The sequence below is a fragment of the Cyprinodon tularosa genome, unplaced genomic scaffold (genome assembly GCF_016077235.1).
Source record: "Cyprinodon tularosa strain WSP-4 unplaced genomic scaffold, ASM1607723v1 ctg198, whole genome shotgun sequence".
Lineage (NCBI taxonomy): Eukaryota > Metazoa > Chordata > Actinopteri > Cyprinodontiformes > Cyprinodontidae > Cyprinodon > Cyprinodon tularosa.
In genome coordinates this window covers 830,675-851,531 of record NW_024038724.1, presented here as the reverse complement: position 1 = coordinate 851,531, position 20,857 = coordinate 830,675, and the positions used below count along the sequence as shown (strand labels likewise).

The 20,857-nt window shown below is 38.7% G+C and overlaps 1 protein-coding gene across 2 annotated transcripts in view; it reads left to right on the top strand.

The window, feature by feature from the left end:
• The window catches only part of limk1a (LIM domain kinase 1a), a 68,026-nt gene that overhangs the window by 15,255 nt on the left and 31,914 nt on the right, over positions 1 to 20,857 (top strand). The window contains exons 1-2 of one of the 2 annotated variants that reach the window (XM_038284014.1): positions 1,290 to 1,429; positions 16,783 to 16,921. In XM_038284014.1, coding sequence (XP_038139942.1) covers positions 1,338 to 1,429; positions 16,783 to 16,921 — 231 coding nt within the window. In that variant the 5' untranslated portion in view covers positions 1,290 to 1,337. Of the gene's footprint in view, positions 1 to 1,289; positions 1,430 to 16,782; positions 16,922 to 20,857 lie in introns of those variants that run through there. The other variant, XM_038284013.1, reaches the window with a different exon arrangement.

Here is a 20,857-nt window from a genome sequence, read left to right as displayed (position 1 = left end):
AAAAAAAAAGATTAATTTTTTTGCATTTTAAGCGAAGAAAAAAAATCTGTCAATATTCTCTATCCAGAACTCCACAAGTTTAACCTAGTTTAATTCTGTAAAAAATCTTCTTTAAGGAAACTTTCTATCCAATTATTTATCAATTAATCAATGAATAAAAAAAAATTACAACAGATTAATTGATTAGCAAAATAATCGTCAGTTTCAGACACATGTTTGGAATCTGAGATTGGATGAAATGTCCACAGATGCTCTTTAAATCTGGCTTAAAGGTAGGATGTTCTTTTTCTGGGTGGATCATCAAAATTAGTGGTCCTCCTAATTGTCAATCATTCTAGTGATACGTTTACGTAAGGCTGTCTTACATGCTCGGCCCCCTTTTCACTTACCGGATTGTGAGTCTGACATACTGGAATTATTGCAAATCTCTTTTTGGAAATAGGGCTTGCATGAGCTATGAGAACAGCAACTTTTAAAACAGAGCATGCATGAGGAGAAATGGGCTGGTGCATGCTCTTGCACGCGTTTAATAGGCATTCCCTCTTGGGAGTGGGTACAGGGTTGTGAATTTGCTTTTTGGAAAGTGAAGAGGGCAGGTCTACTCAAAAATTCGCAAAAATCCTTCACTGTGCCTTTAAGATTTGAGATTTTGCATAAGAAATAATATGCAAACATTTTAGTCTCTATACGCCAAAGACTGCTTATCTGCAATGTGAGAGCTTTGTACAATGTGCAGACTCACAGGACTGAACACCATGCATTTCTCTGTCTGCTTTTGATTTGTAAAAGTGTTTGGAAAGCAGGTTTCATATTCATTCTGTTACTAACAATCACAGCAGTACGTTGAAATCTACGTGTAAAGAAGTGAAAGCTGTCGATACTGTTTTCTTAGGTTCTTGATTTAAGCTCAGAGACTCTGTGATGACTTGTTAATGCATTAGTAAGGTCACACCTCAAAGCTTCGCCTCTGAGGAGGCCGATTTCTTGGATTATCCAGGAAGAGGTGGAAAGCTTTAACTCATGATGGAGTGCTGGGAAATTTGATTTGTGCAGCCAAAACGAATTGACACTTCCAGGAAATGGGCCGAGTCCTCACCGGGTTTAGAAAGGAGATGAAATGGGCTGCAGTGGGTGAAGCTCATTCTGTCAACGGGTCAGGTCCTCTATCTACAGAAAAGAAACGGCCGATAAGAGGTGTGACCCCTCCTCCTCTTTTGAATCAGCTGCACTGAGAGAGGAAGCAGAGGAAGGGAGGGACTTGGGACACACAGAAAGAGACGACCACATTGATCCCTCTGACAGCCAGGCTGCAAGAGCTGAACATCGGAGCTGCTGCCATGAATCCGTCTCTGATCTGTCAAAACAAGAGCCTTACTCCCTGGAGTGGCATGTCGGCAGAGAGCCGGCGCAGAAGGAAGCAGCCTATCCTGTAAGCACAGAGTCTGTGTGTTTGTTGAATTTTAACCTGAAAGCTGAAAACTCCACTCAGCCTGGTCTGGGTCTAGCCTCAGTAGATACTAACAACTTTTAAAGATCTGACTTTATTTACACAAATCATCATTGATTGTCCTGTTTTAATGCAAATAACTGCTTTAAATCACCAACTAATTACAAACGGGGCAAAAAGTATATTGCTAAGTCAAGTATATTTTTAAAGTTTTAAGAATCCATTTGATTCCCATTCTTCATATCTAGAATCTATTGTTTTTGCTCGAATTTATTCTGGTTTTGATCTCAAATTGGATGCTGGTATTAAAAACATTAGTTTTTTTCTGTTACCTGCAGTACATGACTTTTATAGAGCATATTGAGACAAAAAATATATTAACATTCAACAGCAAATAAATAAAGCAATAGTTAAGTGTCTGTAAGGAAAATGGAAAATAGATTTTTTTCTGAAACAGTAATTGGTTAGATTAATATTTTGAAATTAACATGATGATCGATTCAGATTTGAAAATGGAAAATAGAAAAAAAAAAAAAAAATTTTTTTAATAGTTTTTTATACATCTCCAATGTGCTTGAAATTCTAGTTTTAGAAGTACTAAGGTAGCAGATTACTGGATTGGGAATCCCAGGGAACACTAATAAATAGTTTATTAAATAATTTGTGTTTTTAGAGGTGTCCTGATCCATTATGTTTGTTATATGACACAGATATTGCAGCTGTATATGTTGACCAATATCAGCACGAATCCTACTTTTATTATGTATTTTATAGTGTGGCATATTAGACCAATGAGTTACATAAACATTAAACAGAGTTTGTTTTTTGTTTTTAATCAACATTTTAATATTTTAGATGGAGGCAGATATTTTTCAATATTAATTTTAGCTGATATCATACCAATTTCTACTTCACAATGTTTTATTAACTAGTTTTTTCTATATTAAACAAAGATAACAAAAACAAATCTATTTTTCTTTCTAGCTAAACATTTGCTCCCGGAAATGTTTTATTAACTTATAAACGAATAGCAGAAGCATTAAGTTTATTTGTTTAAATTTTAGGCTCTGAAACTGACTTTTTAATTGGACATAACCAGTAGTCAACACATTTCTGTCATTTTATTTTTTTCCAGAGTTTTGTAGTGTCTGAATTCTGCTCATTTCTCTTTCTGTTCCGTCCTACTTCCTCAAACTCAGAACACCCGTCAATCCAACACTGTCACACTTCTTTATCTCAGGATGCAAAAAGCCCCGAAATAGTTTCAGCTTCCCTCTTTTTTTTTAGAGATGATTTATTCAGTGCAACCTTGACTAAAAGCTTGCCGTTAAACATGTGACTCAAATCGTGTGTGTGGTCTGCTCCTTCTTGTTGTTGTCTGAGACTCTTTCAGACTCTTCTGTCATTTGTCGGTTTCATCATGTCTGTTTGATCATTTGGTTTTGCCAGACTGTTTCGGATCACTCTGTGTCATCCCATATTATGATTTCCTCAGAAAGAAATTGTAATATCTACCTAATATGTATGATAATTTATTTTCAGAACCTTTAGAAGTGGCGGTCTAGTGGAAAGGGCATAGGGCTTGGAATCCTGAGGTTCTGGGTTCGAGCCCCACTCCCACTGAGTCTCTGTAGGGGATGGGTTAAATGCAGAGGTAAATTTCTCCAATGTGAGATCAATAAAGTTAGATTATTTAGAAAAACAGAAACCTAAAACTGAGAATCAAAACTCACCACAGGAGGATTATTCCCCACCAGCTGTTGAGGCTAAATATTTATATTTGGAAGGATTCAACCTTATTTTTTTAAATAGAATTTCTCCATTCCTCATTTTATTCACTTTATTTATTTCCTCCTTCTTATGAAGCTGAATAAATACAGATCAAACTGCATGTAGTGGTGATTGTTTGTCAAACCAAACATCCAATAAAGTTCCAATAAGCCACTACTTAGGCACTGGGGTCACGTTTTCTTGACGCAGGCAAAAGAAGTTGAAGTCCAAACTTGTAGATGTTCAGATTTATTTCCTATATTTTTGCAACATTACAGAGTTCAAACATTCCCTTGCTCACCTCTCTTGCACTGATAAAAACCCATAGGCCCCTAACCCAAATGCCTGCTGGTCCTTACCAGGCTCCTACAATTATAGAAAGTGGACAACCCACATTTCTTCCTGTTTTACATAATAAAGAAAGAAAAAATGATAAAACAACAAAAAATAAATACACAAAATTCAGCAATTAACCTATAACTAAAGTCTGTAAATAATACAAAAAATATATAAGTTTAGGAATTAACAATATTCAAATGGATAAAGAAATAAAGAATAAATAGCTCCAACACTGCATTTTCTGCCATATTAAACTAAAAACCTACAGGTGCTGGTCATAAAATTAGAATATCATGAAAAAGTAGATTGATTTCAGTAATTCCATTTAAAAAGTGAAACTTGTATATTATATTCATACATTACATACAAACTCATATATTTCAGATGTTTATTTTGTTTAATTTTGATGATTACAAATGACAACAAATGAAAATCTCAAATTCATCATATCAGAAAATTAGAATATTACTGAAGACCAATAAAAACAAAGGATTTATAGAAATGTTGGCCAACTGAAAAGTATGAACATGAAAAGTATGAGCATGTACAGCACTCAGTATTTAGTTGGGCCTCCTTTGGCCTGTATTACTGCAGCAATGCGGCGTGGCATGGAGTCGATCAGTCTGTGGCACTGCTCAGGTGTTATGATAGCCCAGGTTGCTCTAATAGTGGCTTTTAGCTCTTCTGAATTGTTGGGTCTGGTGTATTGCATCTTCTTCTTCACAATACCCCATAGATTTTCTATGGGGTTAAGGTCAGGAGAGTTTGCTGGCCAATTAAGAACAGGGATACCATGGTCCTTCAACCAGGTACTGGTAGCTTTGGCACTGTGTGCAGGTGCCAAGTCCTGTTGGAAAATGAAATCTGCATCTCCAAAAAGTTGGTCAGCTGCAGGAAGCATGAAGTGCTCTAAAACTTCCTGGTATGTGGCTGCGTTGACCCTGGACCTCAGAAAACACAATAGACCAACACCAGCAGATGACATGGCACCCCAAACCATCACTGACTGTGGAAACTTTACACTGGACTTCAAGCAACGTGGATGAAGTGCCTCTCTTCTTTTCCTCCAGACTCTGGGACCTTGATTTCCAAAGGAAATGCAAAATTTACTTTCATCAGAGAACATGACTTTGGACCACTCACCAGCAGTCCAGTCCTGTTTCTCTTTAGCCCAGGCAAGACGCTTCTGACGCTGTCTGTGGTTCAAGAGTGGCTTGACACAAGGAATGCGACAGCAGAAACCCATGTCTTTCATACGTCTGTGTGTGGTGGTTCTTGAAGCACTCACTCCAGCTGCAGTCCACTCTTTGTGAATCTCCCCCACATTTTTGAAGGGGTTTTGTTTCACAATCCTCTCCAGGGTGCGGTTATCTCTCTTGCTTGTACACTTTTTTCGACCACATCTTTTCCTTCCCTTCGCCTCTCTATTAATGTGCTTGGACACTGAGCTCTGTGAACAGCCAGCCTCTTTAGCGATGACCTTTTGTGTCTTGCCCTCCTTGTGCAAGGTGTCGATGGTCGTCTTTTGGACAACTGTCAAGTCAGCAGTCTTCCCCATGATTGTGTCGCCTATAGAACTAGACTGAAAGACCATTTAAAGGCTTTTGCAGGTGGTTTGAGTTAATTAGCTGATTAGATTGTGGCACCAGGGGCCATCAATTTTGAACCTTTTCACAATATTCTAATTTTCTGATATGATGAATTTGAGATTTTCATTTGTTGTCATTTGTAATCATCAAAATTAAACAAAATAAACATCTGAAATATATGAGTTTGTATGTAATGTATGAATATAATATACAAGTTTCACTTTTTAAATGGAATTACTGAAATCAATCTACTTTTTCATGATATTCTAATTTTATGACCAGCACCTGTATATGCTCGCTTATTTACCCCCCTCATTTTGCATATTTTAAAATGATTATCAGCCTTCCCATTTCCCCTCTTTGTACCCCTTTTATATTGAGATCAGATTTTATTTCTATAAAATTTGCATTTGTGGGATTCAAAGCTAAAGATTTAAAAAATCTTTTATTTTAGCAACTTCCTTTTACACTAAAACACAAAATGAAACAAAATGACAATAGCTCATTTTCTATGGATGGTAACAGTAGTCCAATATGATAAAACAATGTTGTTTTTTTAATACACTATAGGGAGGTTTCTGCTTCCTCAGTGTGTAAATATGATGTAACTCAGGCCTATTTCCAATGGGTTGTTTCAGACTGCGTGTTTATCTGGGCAGATATATTAAGCAGGAAATGATTTGGCAAATTAAGTTCCATCTTGTTCGCTGTTAACTGCTTTTGCACATTCAGGTCACTTTTGCTCCATGATTTCATAAAATAGAAGTCTATTCCTGAGGGATTAAGCAGTTTGACCTTCCTTTCTAATGTGGACTTAAGTTCATTCAGGTTCAATATTTTCCCTTTTCGTCGTCTTTTTTTGATTAATCTCCTTTCAGTCGGCTCTAACCTTTGCCCCTCAGGTCTACACTTTAATCGCACATTGGAAATTAAATTTGTGTTGGGTGGAGATAGTCTAAACTCCTATATCCTTAATGTGATTTTAAAGGGTGGATTAGAAAGCTAATTTTTTTTTTCCATTTTTGACTTTGTTCAGCTAAAATCCATGTGTGGAAAATTTATTCTGAACATGTTGATGTTGCCAAAAGATGAAAGTAGATTTTTATTTTTTGGGTTATTGAGATAAAAAAATAAAAACTCTTATCCAATTTAGAAAAAAAAATCCAGTCTCTGTTTAATAAGATATTCTGTCGATGGCGGTATAATAATCCTTTTCACTTATGTTTTCATGAGGAGTATCAGTGGTTTCTAGTTTCTACTTGACTAATAAAAACAATGATTTCTCCTCTGAATTCAGTTTTTTGCCTGTATTTAACCACAATTGGCTCATTGGGGTTCAACATATTTCCTCTGAGGAAATCCTGATTATGTTGGTCATGTACAGTATTAATGACTAATAGTGAGATAACATAACCTCCATGGTTGAAAAGTACCTATAGATGCCAGAAATGTTTAGTTTTAGCAGATTTTATTGGCCGTTTGAAGCTGTGAGTAATGCATCACTGCCTTTCCACTACCTGTTGCTGTGCACTGCTGGTCAGCTTAAATTAAATGCCTATACATCAAATACAAATCTAGGATTCAAATATTTCTTTGATTGGGGATCATCTTATATAAATATTTCAAATCCACTTTGTGCAAATTTAGCACAAAAATAATTTGTTTGCTTGAGATTTTTTTTTTTTTTATTAAACAGAAAATGATGGAAACACTTTTGTCAACTAAGTTTTGACGTAGCAAACATTTACAGTAGAAACCATTCAAAATTTCCCCACTTTCCTTGATGGGTCCTTGGCTGGTCCCCTACAATTACTTTTTAAAGGGACACTATGCAACATTTTTCAGTTAATTAATGTGTTCCATAACGTTATGGCTGACTAAATGAGTCATTTCAGGTTGAACAAAGGTATTCTCGGCCGCCCTGGTGGTCTGTGGGGGAAATACTGCACTTGCAACTGCAGGAGCACCGACCCGCACCCACAGGCTCAGAAGTCTCGTGAGAGTCAGTCTTGCTTTACGGCGAGAACTGCTACACGCCCCCAGTTAAAAGCATTCTCGTTGCTAGCACAGTGGCAATCTTTGTGCAGTTATGCTACGTTCATGCAGCAAAAGCAGCAAAATCGCGTCTGCTGCTTCCTTTTTGCTGCTTGTACCAGTTAGTTCTGACGCGTGGCTGAAGCAGCTTTGCTGCTCTGACTGTGTCTGACGCGCGTTGGGCGGAGCTTCACTATCCTTTCTCTGCCTTGCAGCTATATTTGCTGTGATCAGTGGGAATAAAGTAGTTTTAATATGTGTTTAAGTGAGAAAATACACCTGAAAACGTAATCAGTGCAGTCAGTTCGTTCAGATTATCATCCTGCCTTCAATATTTTTTCTGTCGGAGCCGTTCAGACCCCCACATACCAGCGGGGCGCCAACAGTATGGATCCCTTCATCAGCAGCGGTTCACTGCGGCAGCTGGTAGGTGTTTTTCATCTAAATAATCCAAACTGCATATTCTGCCGGCAGATTTTTGCATTTTAAGTTAATTTAGGTGTCAATAAACTGTTTAAGAGGAGTGATCATCAGCGCTGTGTCTCTCTCCCTGCTTCAGCTGCTCAGACGTGCTGCGCCTGGTGCTCAAAACGCGCCGGGACCTTTTGCTGCGCCTTGTTCCGCGTCAACCATTGACTTTGCATGTAAACTCGCTGCTTCTGTCGCGCCAGCTACGTCCAGTGTGAACGCAGCGTTAGTCATTCGCTGCTAAGCTCAAAACAACCGCGCCTGGCTTGACGGAGAAACAAGGAGAACAGCTGTGCATATTTACGACAGTGCACTTTTACTTTCGCCCTCTGGAGGGAGCCTCACTGGAAAATCAACACCGGTTGCATAGTGTACCTTTAAACATCAATATTTGTACTAAAATATTTTTTTGTGTCATGATTTGTGGACGTTAAGATCCAAAGAGAAGCATTATCTCCTGGTCAGACTCTGTAATTCAGTGAAAGAGAGGAGTTGGAGCAAAAAAAGTATGCATTAGGGGTCACTCCAGTGGCTGGAAGTGGGCTGCCATTCGGATGGCGTTTGACTGGGAAGGGCCATTTTGAATGGCTGCTACTGTAGCTCAGATGCCTGATCAGATATTTTCGCTGCCAGTGTTATTAGAATCTCACTTTTCTCTTTATAGCTAAGTTCTCACTGCAGGCCTTGATGCTCAATTCTGATTTTTTTTTTGTGAAATCTGATTGTTTTGCGTTGCCGTTCATATTTCTAAATATATGCAACTTGTATGTTATCTCCTGTGTGAACTGCAGTCATTCAGCTTAACTGTCCCGCATGCGCAGTAGAGGACGCAATGACACCAGAAGCCAGTGTGCTCAGAAGTAAAAATGGATGGTAGTGCCTGAGCGTATCTGGCGGTCTTTCTAAACCTTAAAACCTCAATCTTTTCAAGATGGTTAAAATAAAAATATTACTCTCCGCATCATTGTCCGCCATAGTGTTTGTTTTTCTTGCCGCTTCTGCATAGCAAGACGCAGAATAGTGACCTTTGTCGGGTATTAATGGCGTTCAGTTTGGATGACTGCGACCTGGCTGTTCAGGCACAGGTCGCATTTGAAAAGATCAGATTCGTATCGGATTCAGGACCACATAGCCAACTGTCATGAAAAGATCAGATCCAGGTCCCATGTGGGCAAAAGAATGGGATTTGGGTCACTTCAGGCTGCGGTGTGAAGTACATGTCATCTGGTCTCACATGATGAATTAACTACAACTAACCAGATTGCTGCACCTCAATCATTAAAACCTCAATCCATTGCTGTTCTTTGGTCTGCGCTGGTTTCCTACACCTACTTCCTGTTTATTAGAACCCATTGTAACATGGACGAATAGCGACATTGCAGGCTTTGCATTGCCTGGTTTTTTCGCAGCAGTGGATGGAAATGTGTCTGATTCACCTATTTCTTTTTTTTGACATTTGAGGGAGTGGCGGCCTACTGGTTAGAGCATTGCGCTTGGGTCACAGAGGTTCTGAGTTCAATTCCCATTTGTTCCCACAGACTGCCACCCCTGAGCAAGGTTCTTAACGCCGGACTGCGCCCCGGGCGCCACACAATGGCAGCCCACTGCTCCCCAAAGGGGATGGGTTAAATGCAGTGAATGAATTTCCTAATTTTGGGACAATAAAGAGATTTACAGATTTACATTACATTTGGATCACAACACGGCTATAATGGAGTGATCTGCCATTGCTCTTTTTCAGGGAACAGTGTTTAAAATTGAATATGAAAAATCAGCATTTTATCTCCTTGCTCTTTAAAAAATATCACAAGATTGACCATCTGATATTAGGATTTAATAAATTTTAAAATACCAACTCAAGCAGTTCTTTACTATAATTTGGCTTCCATTCATAATTCAGAACTAGCTGTTTCTATAATCTGTTTATTTCATCATTATAATATCAGGAATGTCTGCCTTTGCTATTAAACTAGGGATTTTTACATCCTCTTATTCTCAGACATTGCTCTTTTTATATCTTTGTTTCAACTGTTGTGTTGTAACCTGATGAAGATCATGTTGAGAATCTCATCGCTGGTCTGAATGAAGCAGCTGGAAATATTAAAGAATGTACAAAAACCAAAAGGGTAAACCACAGTTACCAGTTTGTTTGTTTTTTTTCCCCCGTCTGACTCCCAGTCTGGAGCTGGAACAACACTGATTGTGGTTCCCAGCGCTCACAGAGACTTTTTATTATTCATCTGCTCTTGAAGGGGTGAGCTGGTCCCAGACTGAACCGGCTGACGGTCAGGGAAGCTTAGCAGACACAAAGGAAAGTGCTGGTGTGCTCCTCATTTACTCACAGGCAGCTAGGGCTCCTCTTTCCTGCCTGAATAGAGAAAAGGGCATCATTTCAAGAGCCTGTCTGTTCAGCCGAACTGTTTATAATGCACAGAATAGCTTTGCTTTATTTCGGAACAATTACATGTCCAGGAAAAGCTTGTGCTTAATGTTAGGGCCTCAGAAAGCGGTTCGATTGGCCGTGGGACTTCCTGATTAAGCGGGAAGTCAGCCAATAGATACTGAGGTCTATCAGAAGGAGATGAGGTAATGCCGACTGTTATCATGCTGTGAGAGGCTGACATCATCACCATGGCATCCTGGGTTGCCATGGTGAAAGAGGCGGTATGGAGATGGGGGAGTGATATAGAAAGAGGGAGTGTGGGAATGATTGTGTGTCGCGCTGAGAGCGGTAAATAGTGAAAGCTTGATAAATCAAACTCCTTAACTCTGTTAAAGCTGTCATCAGAGGGCAATCAGTTTGGCAGATGATGATTAAACGCCTGGATAGCAGGTGAATAGGTTTACCTCAGGCTGCTTATCTTTTTTTTTCTCTTTTATTTTTTTGAAAAGCATCAGAAAATGAGATTTGGCTCTGGACCAGAAATTCCTGTCTGATATGTCTCCTCTGATGGGGGAGGACTGGGATCGCCCTCCAGACTCATATTTCCTGAGGTCAACCTTCGCCATTGATGTGCGTTTTCTCCTCATCAGTGAGGAGTTCATGTTAGCCATAGATGCCAGTGCTTGACGTCAACTGCCTGATCCGTCCTGTTTTAATGGAGCTCAGGGCAGATCCTAGATTTGGTTTATTGATCGTATCTACTCTCAGCATTTCTGCAGTCTTAGCAGAGATATGGAAGATGGATGTCCTCCTGAGCGTGAAGGAGACGATGACAGATTTAATAATTAATGAAGAGAAGCACGTGCGTATTTGTAGGGTGTGTGTGTGTCTGGCAGGCTGGGTGGGCTCCTCGTGAATCTTCCTGCTCTGCATCTGTCGGCTGGTAATCGTCCAGCTCAGCACCTCAACCAGGACATGGACACACCCTTTCCTTTACAGCGCCTGCTGCTTCCTGTCGCTGGCTCACCTTCTGTGACATCCATTGACCTGCAGTTTAAAATCCACACCCTCACACACGGTCACATACGCTGACCAATAGATGATGGTCAGGGAGGTTTGTGTGTGGGGGAGTCGGACCAAACAGTTTCTCTTGTTGCGAGGCGTTTGGTTTAGTCTTTTTATAAGAGGACATTTTTAACTTTGCTGTTAAAGCTGATCAGATTAATATCAGTGGGTGGAAGTATCTGAAAAGATACAACATGGATAACACACAAAATATCTTTTCTTAAACAACTCTGAAACCAGGAGTTCTGAATTGTTGGTTATTTTTTCTTCCAATTCTGTTTTGAAAGTGAAAAATTATTTTATCTAATTTCAGGAAAAGTAACCTTTTAAAGCTAAAGATGCTCCCATTGCCTCTTGCTATTATACTAAACAATGCACAGTTGTTCAGACAGTTTATTTTTGTCAGCTGCAATAATGTTATCCTGTTGGGTATGGACGAGGGCTGCAACAAATGATTGTTTTTCCGATTAATAATCTGATAGAAAAAGTTTTTTTTAAAGATTCTTTTTACAGATTTAAACCAGGTGAAAATAAAACTTTTCTGGGTTACAATTTTTGTATAATTCTTGCTCTAAGTGGGTCCCTCTGTCAGCTAATGACATGTTTTAGAGTCTCTATACTCTAGTTAACGATTAATTGATTATGATTATTTCAATCATCGATTAATCACGATTAATCTGATTGTTTCAGACCTTATATGGACCATGGTTACTTTCCTAGGAAAAAGGATGCAAAAAAAATGGATGCAGCCTGGCTTCTGTCAGTGAGTTATAGGGCAGCTGTGGCTACAGTGTAGTTTGCCATCATCAGTCTGTGAGTGAATGATGTAGTGTAAAGCGCTTTGGTCAAGTCTCCTTACTTGGAGACGGTTCTATATAAATACAGGCCTTTTACATTATTACATTTGTGTGCTAGCCACAACTCTCTTTCCGTCAAAGTGGTTGCAATCGTCCTTTATGCTTATTTCCAACACCTAAAGGGCTGGGATGAAAAATTGACTTGCTTAAATATAATGTCATGAAAATTGAGGGTCTCTGCAATTTAACAAAATGCAATTTTAAAATCACAGTTATTGCAAACACAATAATTGTGCAGCCTTAATTTCCAACTGTGTTTGCTTCCATTTATCTGTTAACTTTCCCAGTGCATTTCTATTCAATGGTTTCTACATGTGGTCTGATGCCCACTGCACTGTTGTGAACTCTTTTTGGTTTTGACAATTCTGTTTACCGGTAAGTGTTTTTTAAAAGGGAGGCCAAACGTCTACATATTTAGATCATGTATTGGACAAATTTAAACCTTAATCTGTTCTTGCTCAATCCTTTATACAAGATTGATAAAACAACATTCTGCATGTTGGGTGTTATTGTTATGCCAGATTAAATGGACTTTGTTTTAAGATGGATTGTTGAAAGTTGTTAGAACAACAGGACTTTAGGCTCAAAAACATTTTCTATAGTTCTTTTTTTTCCTTTCTTTTTCCCACCATGTTGTTCCTATCACAACAAACACTCTGTTATCTCTGGTTTAGAAACTGGACCTGACAGATTACAGACTGAGTGTAAATAAAATTGACAGTGTTAAACACTAACCAGATTATTGTGGGGCCAGTTGAAGGTCGGTGAGGTGGGTGAGAAAACATGGCTGCCTCCTTTTGGCCTAGAAGAGGAATTTATTAGGCTTTTCGACACGTTGAGCTAATTCCATCTGGGATTTTAACTGGAGGGGGGGCACAGATGCAGACTTAACTAACTCCCCTGCCCTAATCTCAGCTCCTTCTCCTATTGGTTGCTTCTCAGCCTCAGGGATCCAGAGCAGAGGGTTGTGTTTGATTTTTGTGTCTGAGCAGCCGGTGTGATTTATTTCTTTGTCTCTGAAGTTTTCATATCATATCAATTTTTTCAGCTCTCTTTGTTAGGATCTTGTAAAAATAAAGCTTCCCGATCTTATTTCTTTTCAGAACTTTTTTTTGCAGCAGCAGCAGGAGCAAGAAGGTGTTGCAGCTTATCTGAATGTGGAAAAACTGTCAAGCTTTCACAGTATTAAACATTTTTGAGCTTCATATTAGAAAAGCTTTTTTCTTTATTCTGTTAATCCTCTTATGTGTCATTCTGAGACTCCAGTCGCCCAAATACATGCACAGCAGCCAGAAATGCATGATTAACACACTAACCACTATCTTAAAGAAGGCCATAATCCTCATAACGGGGCTTTTTTGGTTTTTTATGCATGGCTAAAATCTTCACTATTACTCATGTCTCGTGTCACCTTCATGTCTTCCCCTTCTAATATATATATATATATTTTTTTTTTTTTACTTCATTTCACCATGTCTTCAAGTCTGCAGCCTATAATCTTTGCTCTAAGAGACATCCCTGAGAGTCACCTTAACCTTTAGAGCATTTAACTCTCCTCTGCCTCAGTGAGTGTGAGCATCCAGCCAAGGTCTGACTTCTGCATCAGCAGCACTTTGCAGCTATCGAGCGACTGACGGCAAAGACAGCTGAGTAGCTGCAGACGTCTTCTGGAAGATTTGACCCACTTTCCGCCCCCCACCCAGTTACATCCAACAGACTGCATACTGGAGCAGCTCTTCAGCAATCTGCTGAGCTGCAGCAACGCTCTGTAGCACACACTGGGGAGAGACTCTCTGAGCCTATTAGATAAATGGCATGTGTGTGGGTGTGGCTTGGTATCAAGGTTGTGTGTGCAGTTCAGAGAGACCTTGAACAAACCCGTGCTGAGCTGCTGTTTCTGGGGTAAAATGCTAAGAAGGAGCTCTTCATCAGCAAAAATAAGAATTTCTGGGGGGGAAAAAGTCATGGCTTTTTTTTTTTTTTTTCCAACTACAAATGTCAATCTACTTGTTTAGATCAGATACGACCTAGCAACAGAAAAGTACTGCATCATTGTCCAGCAGATCAAAAAAAATTACTTGGTTTTCTCACTTTGCAGCATAATTATGTTTTAACATAATCATTTCTGCTATACCAAAAAAATGATCTAGAAATAAGTTAAAATGAGTAGGGACATTAGATATTTTGCCAATGGAATTAGTTTTTTTACTCTTAAAATAGGACAATTACATAAAATGCACTTGAAATAAGACTATTTGTGTTTTCCTATTCTAAGTGTAAATTATCTTGTTCCATTTGCAAAATGTCCCTTTTACCTCCTCAATTCAAGAACAAATACACTTGTTTTAAGAAAAATTGACTAATCATTTCATGACATTTCCATTTTCTCAAAGTGCAGCAGTGATCAAATGTGAACATTGTGGGAGAAAAAACATGATGCAAAAAATGCATTGATATGGTCAGTGTGACATGATTTAGTGTTTAATCAGCTGTCTGATGGCGATGGGGATGAAGCTCTTGCAGAATCTGCTGGACGTACATTGAATGCTGTGAAGCCTCTTCCCAAAGGGTAGCAGGGAGAACAGTCAATGGTGGGGGTGTGGGGGGTCCTTGATAATGTTACGGGTTCGGGACACGCAGCGCTGGGATGAAATGTCTTTTATGGCCTCTACACCATACAGTGAGACAGCTGGTCAGAAAGTTCTCTATGGGGCTTGTGTAGAAGGTGGTGAGGATGGGTGGAGGCAGGTGGGCTCTCATCCTCTGCAGGTTGCCTGCATGAGACTGACTCTCTAAAACAAGTAAAGAATAGAATCTAACACTAAATCTAAAGTTTCATTTAGAGAAAAAAAAAGGGTTTTGAAACAAAACAAAACAAAAAAATTATCCTGATTTTCTTTGAGGGACAATTCTGAAAGACGATATGAGTATATTTCCACTTAATGAAATAAGTAATGCCAATTAATACATTTTAATGAATCAGTGGAATGCCTTAAAGCCATGATCCATCCTGCTGACTGACACTTTCTTAATCACTACAAAACAAAGACAAGTCCAGACGACTGGCTGGAGATGCATTTCTATGGAAAAGGAGCCGAGCTGTGTACTCGGTCATGGAAACAGATTTATTCAGATTACTGAACAAACTTAAAGCCTTCAGGCATGTCAGCTGTTCCTATACTCAAGTGCATGATTGTTTATATTGAGGGGATTAGGACACATTTGAGTCGTGTTTGTATGAAGATGTGGGCTTAGATACGCAGAAGCATGTTTTCTCTCTGGTTAGTCCTTCCTTTTTCTTTTTTTCGTCCAGATCAGGGTTTAACAGAAGCTCCTGCATCATATACGATAATAAAATCCTTACAACAGAAATGTATTTATTTAGACCACAGTCAAACTGGGTCATGGTATCTGCAGCATTATGAGTCCGGAGCATGTTGCTTTTTTTTGTTTTTTTTTCCAGATCTGTGAAATCAGCCTCCCTATATCTGATCCCAAATAGGATTCCAGCATTGTTCGTTTGGATTTTTGTCCGTTAAAGGTATAGATCTATTCAGGTGTTGCTCTTATAGTTTTAGTATCCATCTGAGGTTGTTGTAGATTGTTGCCGCTGATTATTCTGTTCAGATATTTTGGTTACCATGGCATATTTTTACTTTCAGTTGCAATTTCCAAAAATCCTCTGCAGATGTTTGTTGGGTGTTTTCTTGAAATGCATAGACCTTTTCATGGCGGTTAAGGGGGCTGGTAACAGCTTGTTGTTCCACTTCAAACAAACTTTTGGTTTCCTGCATTTAAGAATTTCTTACTTCTGACCCCTATTTCTATGCAAAATCTGTCCCTTCTGTGTGTTTGGCTGCAGGTTTATTTTATCTTTTGACATCATGCTGTTTTTCCCAGGCATGCAGTTAAAACGGCGTGTTTTGGTTTAACTCTTGGGTTCACAGAGAAACTCGCAATCGCCATGAAAACTGTAATTTGTGGCCTTGCAGGGGGTTATTAGGAGGGTGAAAGTGCAGTATACAGAGCTCAGCACATTATTATGATGTATGAACACAGCAATGACTTCATTTAGGGTTTACTGTTGCAGCTCCTGGTGGTATGAATCACTCATCAACGAAGAATAATGATCCAATCAACTTCTTGTGTCAATGTTGGGATATCCCATTCAGAACTTTTTTCTCATCCCTGATTTTGAACTAAATTAGTCAAGATCAACTCTATATGGAGTCCAAGTCTGATGCCTGTATTAGAATAAATGTATTTGCTTAAAGAAGGCAAAAACACAAATTTTTTTAATCGGTATTTATGGTCTGCATGGATTTTTTTTTTGTCCTGCTTAACTAATTTACCAGTTATGATCCAGATGGTGCGAAACTGGTCTTTCTGAACTAAGTACTTCATTTAAACAGGAGTTTCTGCAAGGCAATGTTTTATTTCTTGTTTAACATAACCTACAGCCTTCAGTTCATCACTTCTTCCTCCTGCTTCTATGTCATGTTGAGCAGCTAATCCTTGCATGTTTACTCTTTGTTTTGCTGTGACTCAGTAATTTAACTAGAATATCTACTCAGTTTAATTCCAGGTAACTGTGAGAGGTCAAAACTTGACGCATGCCACATAAACTTAGTAATGTCATCCAGGAACAAGTATTTTGACGCACTTTTTTATTTGTTTGTTTAAAAAAAACTCAAAAAACTTTGAGATGTATGAAAATAACCTTGCATGTCCTCCATTTTCTGTTTTTCTCAGACCAATAAAAGCCTGATTGGTGCACTCCTATTTATTGATTTTCAGTTCTGCTAAAACATGTCTTTTTATGTCAAACAGGTGTTGCGAGTGCAGCGCTTCACTGTCCCACTGGTATTATGAGAAAGATGGACGGCTTTATTGCAAGAGGGATTACTGGGCCAAGTTTGGGGAGCTGTGCCACGGCTGCAACGACCCGATCACCACCGGCCTCATCATGGTAAGAGCAGACTCATCTCTCAGCAGCCCCGCTCCCCCGCTGGCTCTTTGTTAGCTGATAAAACTCGAGTTACACCAGGCCAACACATTTTTGTCGGCCTGGTTTTTGTGTGACAACATGTGTGGATGCATGCCAGACCTGTAACTGACCCTGATCGCGTTAGCTGCACCAGATTGCTTTCCAGACCACCTTTGAAAGCAAGGGCTGTTCATGGGATAGAAGGGCAGATCGGATGGACAACGGATTGGTGACAGAAACGGATAAACAACCTAGTCTCTTTCTGTGAAGAAGTGCTGCTGCATTATTGAGAAGACAAGATACCACAATCAGAGACTTTCTGTTTGTTGATTGGTGACTTAATCACAAATTTCCAAAGCTTGTGTAACGATTTCCATAAAAATAAGAAAGACTTTGTGCAAAAGAAGCAGAAATGCAGAAAAAATTTGTATGTTTGCCTAAAAACAAGCTGATGTCTATGCAGAGATCTCCATGTAATGCTAATTAAAAACTGATATTTGAGCTTAAGGCTTTTTCACACCAGAAAAGTCCTTTGGTCCACTAGTTTGGTCTTGACCAAATGTTGACTCTATTTTTCTCAAATGTATTTATATTTAAATTTCACTTTTTGCAAATGGACTATAACTCACTTTAACGCCTCTTAAGTGAGGATCTTTGCTGTACTTGATCAGGAATGACTACAGCAGCAAAGGCCTGGAAATGAAGGGAAGCTAGGAGACCTGCATGCAGCACTAATATTTTGCATATTTATCCTGTTGTTACAGCTGTAAAATCACACAGCGCTCACAGAGCAATTCATTCAACATAGATTTCAAGGCTGTTTTTTTTAATTCAGAGACAATGTCTCCAATTGCTGAGATCCACCACTTGCTGGCAGTAGTGGAGCTAAGAAACGGGTATGATTTTTGATGCTAGTTTACTACTGTGGAATGCTAAATCCAAAGAGCCGTGTACTTTTTTCTTTTGAGTTGGACTGGGGCTAGTTTGTATACATACCTTTAAGAAACCTGCAGCAGAGTCTGTTTGGAAGCACACAGAGTGTGTCTTGGTCTGGTTGGTTGGTTCAGCCCAGAAACGCTGGTCTGTTTAAAATGGGTTTAAAACAAATGTGCCAGGTATGATAACACCCTGAATCTGATGCAAACTAATTAAAGACCCACCAAAAATGAACTGGATAAGTCTTTTTTTCTTCTTATTTTAGAATGTTTAAAATTATTTTTTTATTGACATATTTCAAGTTGATTTGAAAATGGTAACAAAAAATGTTGATGGACAACTTGTTGACAAAACATTTATTCTCTGCTGCTTTTCTGATATGATTAGCCTGGTAAACCAGACTAAATGTGAGATGAAATGTGTAATTTAGTCTGGCTCCGATAAATGAGACATCGGAAGATTGTTGATGAGAACAATCCGTTGTCTTTCAAACCATGTCTGTGCCTATTGGACAACACTCTGACCAATAAAACAATTGACTGTGACGTACTAAGTGCACCAGAAAGCTGGTGGAGGAGTGTAAACACTCCGCCTGTCAATAAAACGACGAATACGTCCTTCTTAAAAATGAATGAGCGTAGAGCCTCTTCCTGCTCACGTTTCAATGAAAACCCCAAGTCTAATCCTTCCAAAACTGATTCCAACGCTGAGTCAAACGAGAACTGTTCAATAGTTGTTGTCATCTTCCTTGTTGTACTTTCTCCAACGTCGTGCAGAAATTCAAAACACATCTCTGCGTTGTGATTGGCCCTCCAGTTCTAGGGCCTGGTGCGTTGATCAAGGTTAGATCAAACTGTCAGGCAAAAATGATTTTAGCCACAGCGGTTGGGGCTAGTTTACTAGGCTATGATATGATGATTTTCCTCTGAAAACTGCATTACTTTTGGAAATGCCCATTAAAATAATACAAAAAAATGATCTATTGCAGGTTTTAAATGTGAGCAAATTTAAAAATAAAATCTAGGATATATTAAAAATGGCTTAAATTAGACAGATGACAATGTTGTCATTTTGAACTAAAATGTTCATCCCTTCATGTAGTTTGTTAAAAGTAAAAACCGAAGTTTCACCAGCGAATCAAAGGCAGTAAAATGTTTCTTGCATCTTTGATTTTATTTTTTTTTATTAATTTTTTTAGCATTTATGCTTGGAATTAATTATAAGGGCTAACTTCATATTTTATTGTTTTATTTCAGTCATAATGCAACATCAACCATCAATGTTTGTTTGTTTAAATCTCAGAATTAAATTATAATTGCTAACAAACATGTAATGACCTTTTTCGGGAGATTGCACTAGAGTTAATTGACTTTTAAGGGGATTATTTCAGGTTAATAATTTTATCGCCGACTGTTTCTGTTAATTAAATATGACGCAGCAGCTACTCTTTGCACATAAATAACTTGATAAATAATTTTTTCTCTGCACCTTAGTGTGGTGTGTATGTTAACCTTACGCCACCTTCAGACAGACAGGCAGTGCACTCTGTGATGTCTCTGCAAAATAAACAAATTACCCAGAGAGATTGCTGCTTCCCTCTGCTCTGGTTTATTGCCCCTCTCACTCTCCAGAGACACTGATCAACTGCAGCTGCACTTTAACAGATTTGACATCAGTCAGCTGCTCAATCTGTAATGCTGAGATGACCGTATCAATTGTATTACCTTGTTGACCTTTTCACCAAGGTCACGGGTGTATGCCTGAGCCCATTGGCTACTGTGGCTCCAGAGCTGATAAGCATGAAAACAGTGCTATTTTTAAAATTCACCGATGCCTCCGCACACTAAAAAACACAGCTGTAAATAAAACCAATTTTATGACACAGCGATGAGTCACAGCCTGCAGAGACAAAAAGTTAAGCCTGGTGGTCAGTCTGTTAGAAATGGGCAACCAGGAGCTTTGTTCTCATTTCAACTGATCTCATCTCCCCTATCTTTACCATTTCTGTCATACCGTCATTCTTTGCATTAGCTTTACTTTAGAAATGTTGTTTCCTTGGAGAATTGGGTTAAAGTAGCATTTTTTGGCAGAGAATCAAATAGATTTGAAGTAAATCAGGTTCTGTTACACCAACAGTGGCTCTGGTTTGGGTCTACAGTGTGAAATAACACAACTTTAGTAAATAGCTTTTCATTAATTGATGTGGAACAGGATTCATACATTCATGTTATCTTTGTATGCAGTAGGCGTGATTATTGACAAGGGTGTTGCGATGCAATACGTGTTACAATACGATATAATCATGATATTGCAATATCACTATATATTGCAATATTTTTCCCAGCTATCAAAATTTATTGTATAGATAAAAAAGCAAGTTTTGTGAATGCTCATCAGAAGGTATTGATGATTTAGTTATTTAGGTAACCATGTTGTTTTGGGTTTGAGTCAGTCCATGTCTTCTACTGTGAATGCCTCATCTACAGATGTGGTGCTGCGCTGCACAGCAAAATGGCTCCACAGCACTATCTGGCAGAGTGGCGGTGCAGAGGTAGCCCATTTTCCCTTATAACTAAAAAAGGTAAAAATGTTTTGTTTTATTTAAATTGATATTAAGAACTGAGACATCGGTATTATAACGAGCAGCGATATATCGCCAAATTTTTATTTATTTTTTTCCACACCCCTATTATGCAGCAATTCTTCTATAATCACATACTTCAAACAGTGGATGACCATTTTTTTCTGTGGTATCATCAGAGATGGCAAAAGTACTCACTTTCCGTACTTGAGTTAAAGTACAGATACTTGTGTTAAAAAATACTCTGGTAAAAGTGGAAGTACTGATTAAACTTCTTTACTCAAGTAAAAGTAACAAAGTACAGGCTTGTAAATTTACTTAAAGTATAAAAGTAAAAGTAGAAACCACTATTTTCATGCCGTTGCCTACATTTTAAATGGATGTCTGCCAATAGGACTAGA